At 41.4% G+C, this 16874-nt stretch overlaps 1 protein-coding gene across 3 annotated transcripts in view; it reads right to left on the bottom strand.

Moving 5' to 3' along the window:
* Positions 1-16874, bottom strand: part of RFX4 (regulatory factor X4) — a 130750-nt gene that overhangs the window by 83159 nt on the left and 30717 nt on the right. For all 3 annotated transcript variants that reach the window (XM_031683158.2, XM_072973069.1, XM_072973068.1), the window contains exons 3-4: positions 14865-14925; positions 2017-2140 (exon numbers count right to left, since the gene is read on the bottom strand). In XM_031683158.2, the coding sequence (XP_031539018.1) occupies positions 2017-2140; positions 14865-14925 (185 nt within the window). The remainder of the gene's footprint in view (positions 1-2016; positions 2141-14864; positions 14926-16874) is intronic.

Raw genomic sequence — 16874 nt, forward strand, 5'->3', positions numbered from 1 at the left:
GAACTGAATTTTAATTTTGTTCAACTTTGTTAAACAGCTGTATGTGGCCAGTGGTTACCGTACTGAACACAGGTATAGAGAGAGTGGTATATGAGAAGGAAGAGTCCCAAGTAAAGGTGGATTCAAACACCCTGGGGCTTGCTGACATCTTGGGTACAGACTTGAGACTTGAAATGGGAAGAGAACTGAGGTGCTGGGAGGAGGGGCAAAGTTAAATTGATTTTGCCTAGATCATGAGGTCAAGGAAACCCTGAACTGACAACAGTGTCTCTCAAAGTATTTGATAAAAAAAGAGAATAGAAGGTCCTTATTCAGGTATATTGGAGTTTTGAGAAATGATGTTTTTTATTTTTGTTTCAGAATATAAGCTAACAAATGTCTCTTTGTGTCTGTGCACAAACATCTCATGGAGAATTCATAGCAACAGTTGTAATGGCACATGGTAGGTGTGATTGAATATCTGAGCTATCAGATGAATGAGTGAACAGTACCTGACATCCCCTCACATGAATCTTGCAACATCCCCATGAAGAAGGCAGGGGTTAATTCCCATCTCACAGCTGTGAGGGCTAAGGCTCAGAGAGGTTAAGTAACAAGTCCAAGAGAGTTAGGGTTCTTGGTCTTTTGTTTCACCCAACCTGTCCCTCCAACTGAGAGGCCTTATCTAGACTGTGGCCTCTGTGAGGAAGCATGTGGATACGAAGAGAATGTTCCAGGACCACAGACACAGGACAGGGACTCACTCCTGCTGTGCTCTTCGTTCTCCCACTGCCAAGGGGCTCAGAGTCCCCCTCCCTAGCCTGGGAGCCCCTCCACAACAGGACCCATGCCAGGTTCCCTCTGAGTCTCCTCTGCCTGACACACTGCCTGCCGCACAGGCCATCTCAGCCAACACTGCTGGACTGAAGAAATGAATGAACAAAATGGCAAAGGTGTTTTTTTCCACTGACCTTTTAAAAAATTATTTTCACTTTGGAGAAATAGTGTTAACGCATCACACAAACATGTTTGCCTTCCTAAGTCACCACAGAGTATCTTCCCATTTATTGAGTAGAGCCAATTCTCAGCCACTCAGTTTCAGACTCTCTGGGGTGGTTGGCGCGGGCCTAACATTGCTCTTTGTTTTATTCTTGCTGATGATTTATCTGGTGGGGATCTGAAAAGGCAATTTATGAAACTTAAGCTCTGACCTCTTCCTGCCATTTTAGTCCTTGTTATGCTTGCACTCAGAAAACCAGTAAGGAATAGTGCTGCCGGACAAGCCTGCCTATTTTTTGTTAGCAGATGCAGTGGAAATTGTACATAGGAAAAAGAAGCTAACAAAAGAAGAAAGAGTTTTGATGTATTGACTCAAATTAAGTTGGGTATTTTGGGGATGTAAAAAAATCTAGATTATTACCTATCAAATAAACACAAGATGGGTCTCAAAGAGAGCTCCAATAGTCTTCCTTGGCCTGTTGAATATGAGTGATCAGTGATAGTGATGTTTTGTAGAGATAGCCCCAAATGTGGAATGTATTTTTATCATATGTGGAGAGAGAACAGTCAGGCCTGAAGTGACATTACAAACAGTACCACTCCCAGCTGAGGATTCCCAGACCTCCAAGCTAATGATACAAGGCCATTTCCCAGTTTCTCCAAGCCAAGCAGTTTGCCTGTTCCAGGCCACTGATATGCATACAACACACTTGTGAGTTCAGTACTTGTCTCTCAGAGAAAAGAAGTTACTATATGCAAATTAAGTACCAAAGGAATTCAAGGTACACATTCACTTTTATTTTACAACATTTCTGAGTTGTTTGAAATGTTTAATACTTTGGCATTACTCTGTTTTGGTATTTGGTTTGGTATTACTTTGTTAACAATTATTTGAAACTTTTACAGCAAAGTAACCAAAGTATTTATTTTGGTAACCTAAAGAAAGCAATTAAATGTTTTAAACCATGATCAAGAACTGTGCATAAATTACTTAGAAGGGGGTCAGAAAAGGAATAGGCCTGGTGAGGCTGGACTCACCTTTCCAAAGCTGGCAGCATTGACAGGCTGGGTGTCATTCTTCTCACAGAAATCCAGGTAATGCATGTAGAGGGCGCTGCGAGGGATGCAGACCCCTTCCGCAATCTCATAGTTCTCCTCCAGCCTGGGGAAATAAACGCCCATTGAGCAAACCCCAAGCAAGAAGGATCTGTTGTTTCTAGTCCTCCTCCAGAGTGGGGCAGACCTGAGAAATAACTCTTCTCCTACAGATGGGGAAACCGAAGCCCAGGAAGACAAAGCCATCTGCCCCAGGTCAGACATGGAGTTAATAAGTTAGCAGGATTTGACTCACAGCCCCTTTGGGTATAACATCAGGTCACTTTTCCATTCCAAGTTCCAGTCCCTCTACTTCAAGCTGTCATTGGTCTGACCACATTTTGGGTGAATCAGGTTATCCCAAACTTCAAAAAATGATATAGGATCTTGTAGGTGCCCCCCCCTTGGGCAAGTCACCCACCCATGTAGCCATTTCTAGTAGGTGTCAAAATCTTGCAGCTTTCTGGCTAACAAGAGAAGCAGAGTGAGACAGTGTAGGAAAACAAATGCTCCAGGAGAGGGTGGATAGCCGGACAGCCACTAACCCACTGACTGGGGGAGGTTTTAGGACCACAGCAGAGAGCTCAACTGCTTCTCTTCTTAGGCTCACTTTCTCTGCTATACTAGGATTATATGATTCTATACCCATTACCTTCTTAATGAGTATAGGTTAGGGGTTCAGGGTAGATACTTTCTACCTGGGTTCAAATCCCAGCCTCGTCACTTGCTGGCTTGGTGGCCTCAGGAAGGTTACTTAACCTCAGGCCTGTTTCCTTTTGGAGGTATTGACTAACTGTCCATCAAGGTTGTTATGATGATCAGCTGTAACGTGTGACACACACCAGCATGGGGCCTGGACATGGTGAGCCCTCAGTAGGTGTTGGACCTCATCATCACCTACTCTGCCTTTCCCTAACTTGTTTGGGCACTAACATGTCCAGAATTTGTGCTAGATACTAGGGACATAAAAGTAAACTAGATACAGTGTTTTTCCCCCTCTTTAACCCCATGTTGAAGATATCCAAATGTAGGTATCCAAAAGAATAGGCCTGCTTTGTCACAGATGGTTTGGAAGGTTTAATATCTCTTCCAGCAAAACTGCTGGGCACATGACAGTTTGGGGGCTTCTCTTTGGGCCCTAATGCCCTTTGGCCCAGTGTGGAGCACACACTTTTCAATAAACTCAAAAATATTTCTGTTCAAAACAGAAAATATGTCTCCTTTGATTCTGAATTGTTTTTTAGGAAATAACCCCAAGTCATTTAGAACCAAGTTTGAGGGAGAAAATGACTAGAATAACATTTTCCTCCCATCCATTTTTCTAGGGGGTCAAAAATAAGGCATGATGCTAAAGCAATGAAATAAATGTCCTCAAATGGCTTCTAACTGTCTCTGAGGGCACTTGCCAAAGAAGTGGTCCAGCGCTGTCGTAACTGAAGTGGAATGAGGACGCGGCCTCCCGAGGTGCCCACTTGAAAGGGCAGTGCTCATTCGGCTCATTGCAACACGTGGTTGAAAGAAAATCAGTTCAATCATTTCATATCCCAACCCCACGGATGACGCCAATGACCAAACAACCCGAGGGACGCTCGAATAAATGAAGAAGCCTGTGCTGAATGGTCCCAGGTCGTCTCAACCACCCCCGCCACCCCCAACTTCTGGGAAGGGGAACACTGAGTAACTCCTGACAATTTTTAGAAGTGTTCCAGGAAACAGTTTATGCAATCTCTTCTAGGCAACCTAATTCCTTGAGGCTGGGGTGGTGTCTGATTCACTTCTGCATTTTTCAAGTCCCACATATTCCTTGGCACCCGGCAGGTGCTCAGTATTTGATGGACAGATTGTTTCAGTCATATATTCATTCAACAAATATCTATTGATCTCTTATCACTCACTAGGTGCTGGGGACACCCTGGTGTGCAAGATGGCCCAAGATGTGCACTCAGAGAACAGATTAATGGTGGACAGATGAATAAAGACACAGGTAATCTTCAATTCAAAAAATACTTATCGGGTGCCAGGTAGTATTACAGACTTTAAGGAAACAACAGTGAACAAAACAAAGGCCCAGTTCTGAAAGGGTTTACATTCTAGCATATGTGTCCCCAACATTATAAATTGGAACTTTAAATTTGTTTCCCTGTGGGAAAATAATTTCACACAGAGATTAGTTTACTTAGGACTATCCTAAGCTTCAGGGCTGGTATGAAAGGGAATCAGCCTTCTAGTTTAGCCTGGACCCCTAAATGCCATTCAAAATATTGTTTTTTTCTATAAAAGAAAGTTCAAAGGTCCAAATAACCAGATTATGTACAAACTCATAGGGGCCATCTGAATAATGCAGCTTTCACAAAATGGGGTCTCACAAACATTCTTTGTTTGGCCTGAACAGTGTTGGCCCAACTTTTAAAACTCAGGACATTTCACATAATAATCTGGATTTCTGGCTTCTTTTGAAAAGACTGAGGTCTGGCAACCCTGGGCCCATATTCCCGCATGACAACAATTGGCCAGAGTTACATGTGCCCTCAGGTTGGCCAGAGTCCTCACTCCTCCCTATTTTTTTTTTTTTACACTCAATCTATTTTCTGTTTCTTGTCAGGCTCCTGCAGACTCTTGTGTTGACATATGACATGATCTATGCCCTAGTTTACTTTGCATTCTATTTGGAGAGAATAGTGCACAGAAATAAGAATATTTAAGTACTATAAACTCCTGACTACAAGTGCAGTCGAAGGTGAGAAAACAGATTATAGTGCAGATGATAAAGATTTCATGATAAACTGGGACTGGAATTTTGTAACAGCAGCAGCAGTTAGCACCTGCTGAGCTCTTACTAGGTGCCTGACACTGGGTATCCATTATCTCATTTCACCCTCACAATAACCATACGAGGGAGGTATTGTACTCATGTTTTACATGAGGCAACTGAGGCTCAGAGAGTGAAGCTCACTTGTCCATAGTCATGCAGCTGATAAATGGAAAGTTTGTCTCACTCTGAACCACTGTGGTATTCTGCCATGGCTTGTAACGGAAAATCTAAAAGGAAAGAACCATGGAGGGGCATGGAGAATCCTTAAGTGACACACAAAAGAATCTGGCTTGGCATAAGAATTTAGCAACCTCCGGAGTTGAAGAGTTACTATGAAAGTGTTATTTTCAGAAGGCAATGGTGTAGTACTTGGAGAGGACTGAAAAATACTCAGAGGCAGGAAGTGTTTCTGGGATGCTGTAGGAATAATAATAATGTAATCATCAACAACAGTAACTAGTATTAATTTAAAGTTTAATATATTGTATTTGCCAGCAATGGACTGAGTATAAAAGAATATTAAAAAAAACAACCACCACCAAGTCTCATAGGTTTCATCTTAGGCTACTGAGAGTTCCATTGAGCAATTTCATTATAAAGTTTGACTTCAATTCTTTAGGCTACTGTGTGTGGGACACTTTCCAGTCTAGTGCATACACAAGAATAATCTGGGCAGTTAGAACTTTGTGCATAACCAGCTACACAAAGGGGTAAAGTATTGCTTTTTGCTTATCTTTGCTAATGATTTCCTAATATTAATTTTGGCCAGAAAAATCCATGGACACATTCAACAAACATGCATTTCAAACCATTTAGAATTCATCTTATAAAAAGCATATAATCCTTTAAAATTATAGAGAGCCAGTTAAGTTTAAAGATGGTAGTGTCATGATCAAATTTATTCTCTGGAAAGGTCACCCTGGCACTGCTATGGTGGGTGGACAAGGTGGATTAGTGAAGCGTGGCATACAGTGGCTGACCGGGTAGTATTTGTCGAATGAATGAATGAAAAAATGAGATCAGTTCGGAGGTATTTCAATAGTCCAGGAAGGAAGTGAAGGAGCATGAACTGAAGGAGTGGCTGTGGGGACAGAGATAACATTTAGGGTGTGGGTGTCATGCTGTCAGCTGTGAGGAGGGTAGGAGCAAGCAAGGAATCTCTAAAGTTCCTACCTGGGCTGAATGGATGAAAGGGGGCTCCATTCTCCATGATTAAGAAATGCCGAGGACGCCAAGTTATGGGGCGAACAACGCTTCCAAGTGTGTTAAAGAGCACTGGCTCCCAGGTAAGTTCCTGGCTCTTCCTCTCATTAGTTCCTTTACTTAAGTCCCCAGTGCCTCAGTTTCTATTTGGTGTTTGTGTGACTTGTATGCTCACTAAATCTGGTCAAGAAATCAGGATTAAATATGAGATCAAGGTTAAAGTACCTCCCATTAAATGAACCCATAGCTACAGCAAACTATTTGAATCCTATGGGCATTAGTCACAGTGCACATAGGCTGAGCTAATTAAGCAGATACCTGCCAGAGGCCATGGCCTGCTAAACAGCTACATTCCTACCCACGTTTTGTTTCTCTTATGAAGCTTCTTTGCCTCAAGGTATCTAGGTGGCTTATGACTATGAAGCATTTTAATAAGCTCTATGAATGAAGAAATGTAATTGGCATTAATGGCAACTTTTATGCTTGATGAGTTTCTACAGGAACAGCACCATGACACCTTTCCCTAAACCCCCTTACAAACTCTAGAGGGTCCATACGTGTACTGAAGTCGCTAATTGGAATGCTGACTTCCCTGACCAAGGCATGGCAGAAAGAAAGGCAGTTAATTATTTCTCTTCATAGCTGATGAAATTTCCCCCTTTCCACCTCACTTTTACAGGACATCATTAGTCTGACATGGTGAACAATACTCTATTATATCTGGATTTTTTTTTAATGATCACAAAAACATTCCCCACTTCTTCCGTTTTCTGATCTTCTATTTAACAACTTGATCATATTCGAATTGAGCCTATCCTATTATGGAGAGATTATGACCTCGGCCTACTAGCCAACCATGAGTTATTATCTGCAGTATGCATTTTAAAAAAGACCTCCTCACAAGGTTTCAGGATGTAGCATCCAAGGGCATGTGGTGGAAGCTTGGTATCAGCACTTTACAATGTAGAGCAAATGTCTCAGCACACAACATAATTTCTCCCTCTGCTCTAATTTTAAACATATGTTTTCTTATATGTTCACATGGGTTTTCAGTTCAGCATGCATTTCTTGAGTTTCTGCAGACATGTCTGGAATAGGAACTTTTTTCTTCTGTCTTACCAAAAGAAAAAATAGGATTCTTCTTCTTCTTTTTTTTTACTTTGCTAAACATCATAATTTATTACTGAGCTTGTCCAAGAGATCTGTGACTGTAAAATACATGGAAAGAAAAAATAAAACTAGCCAAGCAATCAGAGGCAGACAGTAGTCTAAACCCTTAAGTGGCTCCCCTTTGCCTCTCCACAGAAGTCCAAACTCCTTACCTTGGCATCCAAGGCCTCCTCTCTCTGACCCCTGACTACTTCTACTTCTCCAGGCTTCTCTGGCCTCACACCCCTACACATACATGTCTCTCCAGCCAACTGGACTATTTGCTGTTCCTCAAAAACACCTTGCCACATTCCACCCTACACATGTTCCATGGCATTCTGCTGGGTCTCAGCCTTCAAGACTCGGCTCGTATTTCTCTTCCATGAGGCTACATTTAATTCCCACCCAGTCCCATCTGCTAATCACTTCTTAATAATTTCCTCCTTGCCAAATTCATTCATTCAGCTGATAACATGTAGAGTGCTGAGTTATGTCTGTAAAGGAGAACACCTTGATTGAGTGGATACAAGGCCTGCTCCTAAAGCTCTCACTGCTTCCTGGAGATTTCTATAGCTCTTTGTATCTTTTTATGGCTCTAACAGGCTTCCCTGAGAGAAAGCACCGGTTTTACAGTTGGGGATCACTGAGGGTGAATCCTGCCTCCATCACTTAGAAGCACTACGGTCTCAGATATGTTCCTTGAACTCTCACTCTCGCTCCCTTCATCAGTTAAATGAAGAAACGATACCCAATACCCAGCTCCCAAGGTTGCTGTGAGGGTTAAACAAGAATCCATGCACAGCCCTCAGCCATATGCAGATCACTCAATAGAGGGGGTAACTATTGGTATTACTCTATATTATTATTGTGGAATATTCAGGTAATGCTACATCTTAGACTGAAGGTTCTTTGGAGGAAGGGACCAAATCAAATTCCTATTTATGTTAGTATAGTTCCTAGCACTGTGCTCACAAAACAGTAACACTGTGGAAGGAAGGAGGAAGGAGAGAGGGTGGGAAGGAAGGAAAGCAGGCTTTTGCACAAATCAAAAAACCCTTAAAAAAAAAGGAATCTTAAGACCTAGGTAAGTTAAAGGAAAAGCTTGTTTATATTAACAGATTTGATTTACATTTTCAAGTGCCTACTCTATACCAGAGATGTTCATATTTGCTATCACTTCTCCCACAAGATGGGTAACATTATCCCCATCACATGGAGGAAGAAATGGAGGGTCGGGGAGGCTAAGTGACTTGCCTCAAATCACTCAGCTAGGAAAAGCCTGACTTGGAGTATGAACTGAGGGACGATGCTTCTAAAGCCCTCACTCTGTGCTTCGGTCTGACATCCATGTGGTCAGTGACTCAGCATTTATCTTCTGAGCACCTACTATGCACCAGGTACTGCAGAATACAGCCATGAACAAGAAGACGTGATCCTCACCATTGCCTTTAAGAAGCCGACAAGGAAGGAAGATGGGAACCAAGGAAAGAACACTACTAGGTGATAAATAAATGCAAAGTGGTGGCATTGGCTAATGTGGGCTCTGGTCAGGCCTGAGGCAGATTCTAAAAAATGCCAAAACAAACCAAAAAACCCCAATCTATTTTATCAAACAACAATTAAGTCCATGATTTGCTGCTTGGCAGACAAACCTGAGTTCAGGGGGTCCCTGGTGTTTCTCCCAGGGCCAAGGCTAGCCCTGCATCCCCTTGGTTGAAGGTTTTCTTAGTGTTGGCTCAACTTGTAGCTTTGGTCAGTGCCCATCAATAGCCTGAATCAGGGATTTATCTCTGCCATTGTAATGACTAAATTGGACCAGAATCTGCAATAATCTAGTCCAAATTCTGTGCTTCATCTACAAGCTACCAAATTAGTATTCCAAAGGCCTGGAATTAGCCAGGTTCTGGAATCCCTCTGCTCATTTTTTGGTTAATCAAGTCCCTTTCTTCGTGTGTGACAAAAACTAGGCAGTGTAATAACACAGTGCCACAAGTTCCATGCTGTTGCTAATCTATCTGTTGGGGCCTAGGCTATGGGTTGGCAGCCAGAGTGCTGGTGGAGGGGATTTTGGCACCATGTTCTACTGTAAACCACCCCCTCAATCTTCCCTTTCCATCTATTTCCCTGTCTCTACTCATCTCCCCTTTACTGTTACAAATAGGGCTGAAAGAACATCTTCATATGTGCCCCCTGCACACCTGGGGGAGTGTTTCTCCATGTCAATATTCAGAAGTGGATGTACATATTAAAACACTAATGGGATTGCAAAACTGCCCACTTAAATGGTTTTATCATTTTATACCTTCACTCACAGTACAAAATTGCTTTTTAAAAATAAGAACCTAGCTCTACAACATAGCATCTCATTCTCTGAGACAGTTACACCCACATGTTGTTCTGCTTAATTTATCTTCCTTCATATCTCTACCTGAGGGCTTCTTGCAGGACACAGTCACACCTACTGGCATTATTAATCGCTTCTGGTTACACTGAAAACTAAAAATGTTTTGCCTCCCTTTCTGGAGTGAGGTGGACTAACTTGTATTACAAAAGAAAATAAGGTTATGTCACCACTGAATAAAGAAGTAAATCAGAAATGGGTGCAAAACATCAAGCACTGGTTACAACCAGAGTTTGGTCTAGCAGCTGTAGCCTGGTCTAAAACTCCAATGTACTTCTTCGGAACAGTACCTAGCCCAATATTCTACCTCTGGACTCCAAGAACATTTTAAAGAGAAACAGTAAATTAATTTTGTTTCATACTGATTTGAAATATTGAAAGCCCATCAATCACCCAAGTCCCATCTTTAATTCTTCAAAGAAAGGAAAATGCCTCCCATGAACGTGACAAAAGTCTTCAGCCCCCTTCCTTTGGGGAAGGGCCTCACCACCACCCTCACCCCACCCCCCGCAAAGCGCAGACAGGGGAGTGTCTCCCCCCGGACCGCACCCACAACAGGGGAGGTGTGAGAGGGCGGGGCTGGGGAGCAGGACATGTGCTGGCAGCAAGCAGGCCAGGATGGTGGAACAGGCTGCTTTCCATGCCGAAATCCTCTGTGTGAATAGATGTTATTGTGCAGCCAGGATTCCAGCAGGGCTCACCATCCCCAGCGGGTTGGGCTTTACTAACCTCATGACCGAGGATACTGGAAAGTGTTTGGCAGAAGGCATTTGACAATATTTGCCTGTTTTCTGCTGGGAGCTGCCTCCAGATCACGTGGCCCTGCTTATTTTCAGCTGCTTGGCTGCTGTATTATTTGTTCTTAGAGCGGGGATGGTCTCTAGGGCGATGGGGAGGGGGCTCGCGGCAAGGCGGGGGAAGTTAGAGAGGCAAATAGCTCCTAACCCAATTCCAGAAACAAGCCAAGTGTCCCAGGAGACTTGGGCACTATCAGGCTGGCAGCTACCACCTTGGCAGTGAGGCCAGTGTACTTTTCTGGGCCTGCCCGTCCCACTGTCCTGAGGGGCTACACGCTACCCCTGGAGAAAGGGGACAACATGAAGGATGTAGATGCCATGGAGAATGAAATGCCGTGTTGTGGAGCTAGGTTCCTATTTTTCAGAAAAAGCATTTTGCACTGTAGGTGAGGATGCAAAATGGAAAGGCCATTAGAGTGGGCAATTTTGCAATCCCATTAACACTTTATGTATGCCCAGCACTTCCACTGACTGATACCCACACAGAAGAAACAATTCAGCAGGTGTGTGAGGCGACATATGAAGACGTTCTTTGGGTCTCTATTTGTAATGGCAAAGATGAGATTCGGACACAATCTCAACGTCCATCAAAAAGAAGGGCAATGACGAAATGAATTCTGTTGCTGTCTTACATGAAACACTGTGTAGCAGTTAAAATGAGGTTGTTCTTTGTAGACTAATATGGGTATTGCTTTAGGACATTCGACTGAGGAAGCAAGAAAGCTGTGGATCAGGACAGTGGGACAGGTTGTAGAACAATATTTTTAGTTATATGTTTGTATTCTTTTAAAAAGGAGAAAATACAAAATAAAAAATCACAGTTCAGAAACTTCTATCAGTGCATATGCATGTAAGTGCACAGGCAAGGGACAGTAAATACATACATGTGTATACATATGTGTTTATATATACATATATATGCATATATGCACAAACACACACATATTCACATATTTCTCACTGGTAACAGCGCTGCTCTGGAGGAAGAGGCAAGAAACTACAGGAAGAATGGACTTTAACCTTATCTATAATGTTTTCGTTTGTATTTTGTGTAAATAAAATAAAAATGTGTATTTGTTGGATTTATTTGTGTCTTGCCTTTTTCTAAAAAGCTAACAAAATGAAGAAAATTAGACAAGGAGATTAAAAAGTATATAAACATCAGATTTAGCTCTGAATTTCCTGGCAGCCAGAGCAAAAAGGGAATGTCATTTTCCCTTGTGAAATGGAGGGTGCATCCAGTTCCTTCTGAGACAAAGTTTTTATACTGAAACTTAGTCAAAAAATTTACACATGTGGAACTTGATATAGGAGGTCACTTGTCCTCCACCATGGTTTTAAGCATGTCTCTGCTCCTAATCTTAGAGAAATATCTCATTTTTTCTTTCCTGCTGTTTACAGACCCTCTCCCCCACCTCCTTCTCCCACCTCATCTGTATCACTCTCCCCCTTGTTGGTTATGCTCCAACCACACGGGTGGCCTTCTGCAAGTCCGTGAGCAAGCTCAGCCTACTTCCACCCTGGGGAGAGTAGTGGATGCTGTGGTGTGCCCAGGTTACCTTTCAGGACTGAGGTGTCCTTTCCTACCGCTGAGAGGTTGATTGCTAGGCTGAATCCTCCCTGGGGAGTTGTCATCAGGAGAACGTGAAGGCAACTGCCTTGCCCAAAGATACGCCACCTCCCTGGGGGCATCCTACATCCGTGATGAGCAAGGCTAGGGGAAAAAGACCTGGATCTATTGCCTGGACTTGTCTCTGAAGGTCCACCTTGGCTTCAGAACTCCCTGTGGGACTGCTGAAGCCTCTGCTATCGCAGCCCGATACCCTCTCTGCATTCCTACCCTCATGCTGTCAATGCTGGGTGCCCTACCTAACAAACCACCTGCATGCACACCTCAGCTCATAGTCTGCCTCTGGGAGAGCCCGACTGCACTGCTCCCTGGCCTAGAATGTCTCCCTAATTTTAACACTCTCATGGCATCCTAAGGACTTCTTGCCACACAAATGTCCACTTAAATGTCACCTCCTCAGGGAAGCTTCCCCTCACCATTCAACCTAAAATAGCCTCTGAGATATCCAATCCTAATTCTCTGCATAGCACTTACCACTATCTAATGTATTACATGTTTATTTATCATTAATATAACAATTTTAAAAGTTATCACCCAATTTTTTCTCTCGTCAGCCTCTATTCTTAGTTTATCTTATCCATCACTGTACTCTCAGAGCCTAAAATAGGGCCTAGCAAACAGTAGGTGCTCAGTAAATCAGTAAAATTAGTTAATGACTAAAACTCTATCTTAAAAATATAATGTAAAGGGAATTGGAGGACAATCTGATATTTGAACGACTTGATGCATTTTGATAATAATAATGACTAACAAATTTTCAAATTTGATTAGGTTCTGAAAATAGATTTTTTTCATTCAAAAAATCTACTGCTTGACTTTGTGAACTGGAGGATAAAATTTCTTCTGGACTGATCTGTATGACCATGTATTTAGAAAAACAGATATTTTGTACAAAATTAGGTACAGTAGAAGGAGAATTGATATGCATATATCAGGAAGGAGAGAAGCCCTACTCCAGGGTGTCCCTGTGGGACTCAGAAGGAAGAAGTCTGCTGAATCCACAGAACTGCTGGATCTACAGCTAAGATTCACCCAGCACTCACTCTACACCAGACACCATTCAAGCACCTTGTTCATACTAACTCATTTCCTCTCTGTGACTACCCTATGAGGTAGATACTACAGCTATCTCCATTTTACAGGTGAGTAAACTGAGGCACAGAGAGGTGAAGGACCTGGACCAAGGTCACAAAGCTGGAAAAGCAGAGCTGGGAGTTAATTCCTGGCAGTCTGATTTACGACATTACACTGTTTACAGCTTTGCCATTGTCTGGAAGATGCCAGAGAATCACAGAAAAACAGACATAAACAAGGTGATTTTCTTCAAGTCCCTTTCAAATTTTTTATTCTGAAAAGTACAACATGTTCAGATTATTAAAGCAAGAGTGTCTGTTGACTCCTAGCATTTCCATAAATTCTCACTCCCATTTCTAGTCCTTTACATTGATGCTTCATTCGATGTGCTGACATTAAGGGAACTTGTGCCATAGTTATGGGAATTATGGCATTATGGTAACTATGCCATAATTTGGGGGAAAGGGTGCAGAGGGAGATTTGACCAGGGAAGTAGACTAGAATTTTAAATAAAACAGAAAGGCAGCATATGCAATGGGAAACAGAATACAGAAACAAGCCAAATGGCTGGAAATGGAGTTATTGAAAATAACCTTTGCTATCCTTGTAGCAAAACAAGTTGACTACTCAGACTCTTGTTAGAGAAGATTGAGTTACATTCCTGAATGCTTTCTCCCAATGTTGTTTTCCTCTCACCTGTGGATGGATTAGTGAAGAGAATCTAATATGATTTGTTCATTAAAGCCCATCTGCTTCCTTTTCTGATCTGGTCTCTCTCCTCCATCCTTCCTGATTTTTCTTTTCCTTTCTCCCAAAGCAGAGGCTGTGCACATAAAGGGTTCCTGCATCTGCCACTTCATGGCTATGTGTAGATTCAGGTAAATGATTTAACTGTCTAAGCTTTATTTTCCTCAACTGTAAAATGGGCATAACAATACTAGCTTCATAGAACTGTGAGAATGAAATGAGGCATGTGTACAAAGTGCCTAGCACGTAGGCTGGCACACAGTAGATGGGTTCCTTTCCCCTCCCCACTTCTCTTTCCTTCCCCTTTGTTCATTACTTCCTTCAGGTTTGTGGGGCTGCGCTGCTAGGGGAGTAATAGACCTTAACTGCCAAGATCCTGAGGCATAGACAGCCTTGGTATTCAAAGCTACAACATAAGTTCTAAGTAAAGTTCTTAGAGGAGAATTTACCTGTAAATATCAAACATGAATGTAACCACTTAAACAATAGCATTAAATATTACATCATGTCCAGGAATTCCAAATATTAAAGAAAGAGCCACTCAGGTAGATAATTCACATTAATGTTATTAATGTTAAAATAATTGTAGTATAATTGCAAATAATTAATAATTTATTAAGGGTTCACTGGTAGTGGTGAACAGACCTATGTTTCTATAATTTGCTGCAACATTATTAATTAAAATAATGGACTCTATTAAAATAAATTAGTAACATCTATGTGGAATTCAGTCTTTGCCAGTGTTTTGATGACAGAAAAAAAATCTACTCCCAAGTAAAATAAATATGAAAATTCAAATCTCCAGGCATATCTAGATTGAGTATTTTATACATACCTGCAAATTAAATTGGTTGCATATGGGCTATGGGATGTAAGCAACAATGTCAAAATAGCCAAGTAATATGCTGTCCTATCGGCAGCAAGACATAGTTATATGAGCTTCCCATCACAAGAGAACTTGCTCATAATGGAACTTACCATTGCAGAGTAGCAGGAGTAGAGTGGGGTTTGGATGCTCTATTATTTTCTTTTTCCTCATCTGTTAAATGAAAGAAAAAGAAGCAAACTTCAGTAGGAAAACATACAAAGCCTTTCAGCTCTCTCAGGTTTCAAAAGACTACATTTCCCTTTAATGTTGATGCTTTCAAAGCAATGATACTTCCGCTTTTCCAACATGTTAGACTTATCAGACGTTAACAAGAAAGAGAGGAGAAACTGATTTTATAGAAAACTCTAACATCAATTTGTATTTTTATCTGATGTAATACATTACAGCTTGAAGAGCCATCTCTCTTCATCACTGAACAGTATGACTTCACTCACCCAACTTGCTATTTTCGCAAATGAAGCTGGACATTTGAGTCGATCATTTTGACCCAAAGAACATACTGACCTCATGCACCATTTGCTTCTTGTAACTCCAATGGAACAGACAGTATAGGGTAGAGAGAATGTAAGTGTTTAGAAAAATCAGGCTAGCAATACAATAGAGCAGGGGTTGGCAAACTTCCTCTGTAAGGAGTCAGTTAGTAAATATTTTAGGAATTAGGGGCCAAGAGGCAAAATCAAGAACATTATATAATTCAAACAAAACTTTCACTGACAAAATTTAAAATATAATAATAATAACTGAATACAATGTTTGTAATATAAGTCTATTAATGAAAAAACGAAATTAGCTTGGGGGAGAGGGCAACATTTTTCTTAGCTGGGGTTGAAGGTTCACATTCTCTTTCATCCAAAAGATTACAAATATTCTTCTGTAGAAACCATTCTTAGTTTACAACTCTATGAAAACAGGCATCAGGCCAGGTTTGGTCTGTGGGGTTCTAGTTTGCTGACCTCTGCAATATAGCAATCTGAGTAACAGATCAATCTTTGCATACCTAAGAAGAACTACTCACAATTTTATCATGGATTAACTGAGAAATACATTTAATCAGTCTCATCTAATTCCTAATGAAGATTATTGATAGAAATACTCCCTGTAAAACAAAATTTATCGATCAATAAAATTTGACCGAAGAAAACTAGTATAAATAAATATTATAAGAAAATAATGTCAAAACCTACAAATAAAATCAACAAAATTTAGTAACATGAAAAATAGTCAATGAAATAAATCTGTGACATAAGATTTACATGGGAAAGAATTTGTACCCATGAAAATAATGTAAGTAAAACAAAAATGAAAATGGAAGAAAATGAAATATACTGCATTAAAAACTTTTAATGCATTAGCTTATTGAAGCTGAGTTCAGAAAATATTTTCTTGATGAAAATTGATCAACACTGGTATAATTCTGATTAAAATGTCTACTTATAAAAACTATGAAGGTATTGTTGTTGCTTATTCAACAATTGTACATATTCACCTTCTCCCTTATTAATAGAATCCCAGTTTAAAGGGGACCATCTGTTCAGGGAGAGTTATCCCCTCTCAAATCCTAGAGAGGTGAATGTTGATTAATTTAGATCTATCCTGGTAATTTTATGTCATCTAGCCTCGCCCCGATGGCTTGGGAGGCAGCATGTGACATGGTACTGACCTATCAGATTTAAGGAGAAGCCTCCTGGATGCTTTTGGGAAGGTTATTTTTCCCTAATAAAAAGGAATGGAGGCCTTGATTTCATATTTCTGGCCTCCGAAAGTGTGGTGGGGGGAGCCTTTTTTTTTTAATGGAGAAAAGGAAGGAAGGAAGGAAGGAAAGGAGGGAGGGAGGGAAGAAAGGAAAGAAAGGAGGGAGGGAAGGAAGTAAAGAGGTAAGAAGGGGGAGGGAGGGAGGGAAGGAGGGAGAGAGGGAGGGAGAGGGAAGAAGGGAGGAAGAGACAGAAGAGATACCGGTCTGTCCTGCTTTTCGAACATGGTTGTGAGTGGAGTGAGGCAACTGGGAAAAGAGCAGCCTGAAGACAAAGTCAACCCCGAGGAAGGCAGAGAGGCAAAGTGGGAAAGACTGGGGATTCTGAGTGTCATGCTGTGCCTCTGAT

This window comes from Vicugna pacos, chromosome 12 (assembly GCF_048564905.1).
Source record: "Vicugna pacos chromosome 12, VicPac4, whole genome shotgun sequence".
In the NCBI taxonomy this organism is placed as follows: Eukaryota; Metazoa; Chordata; class Mammalia; order Artiodactyla; family Camelidae; genus Vicugna; species Vicugna pacos.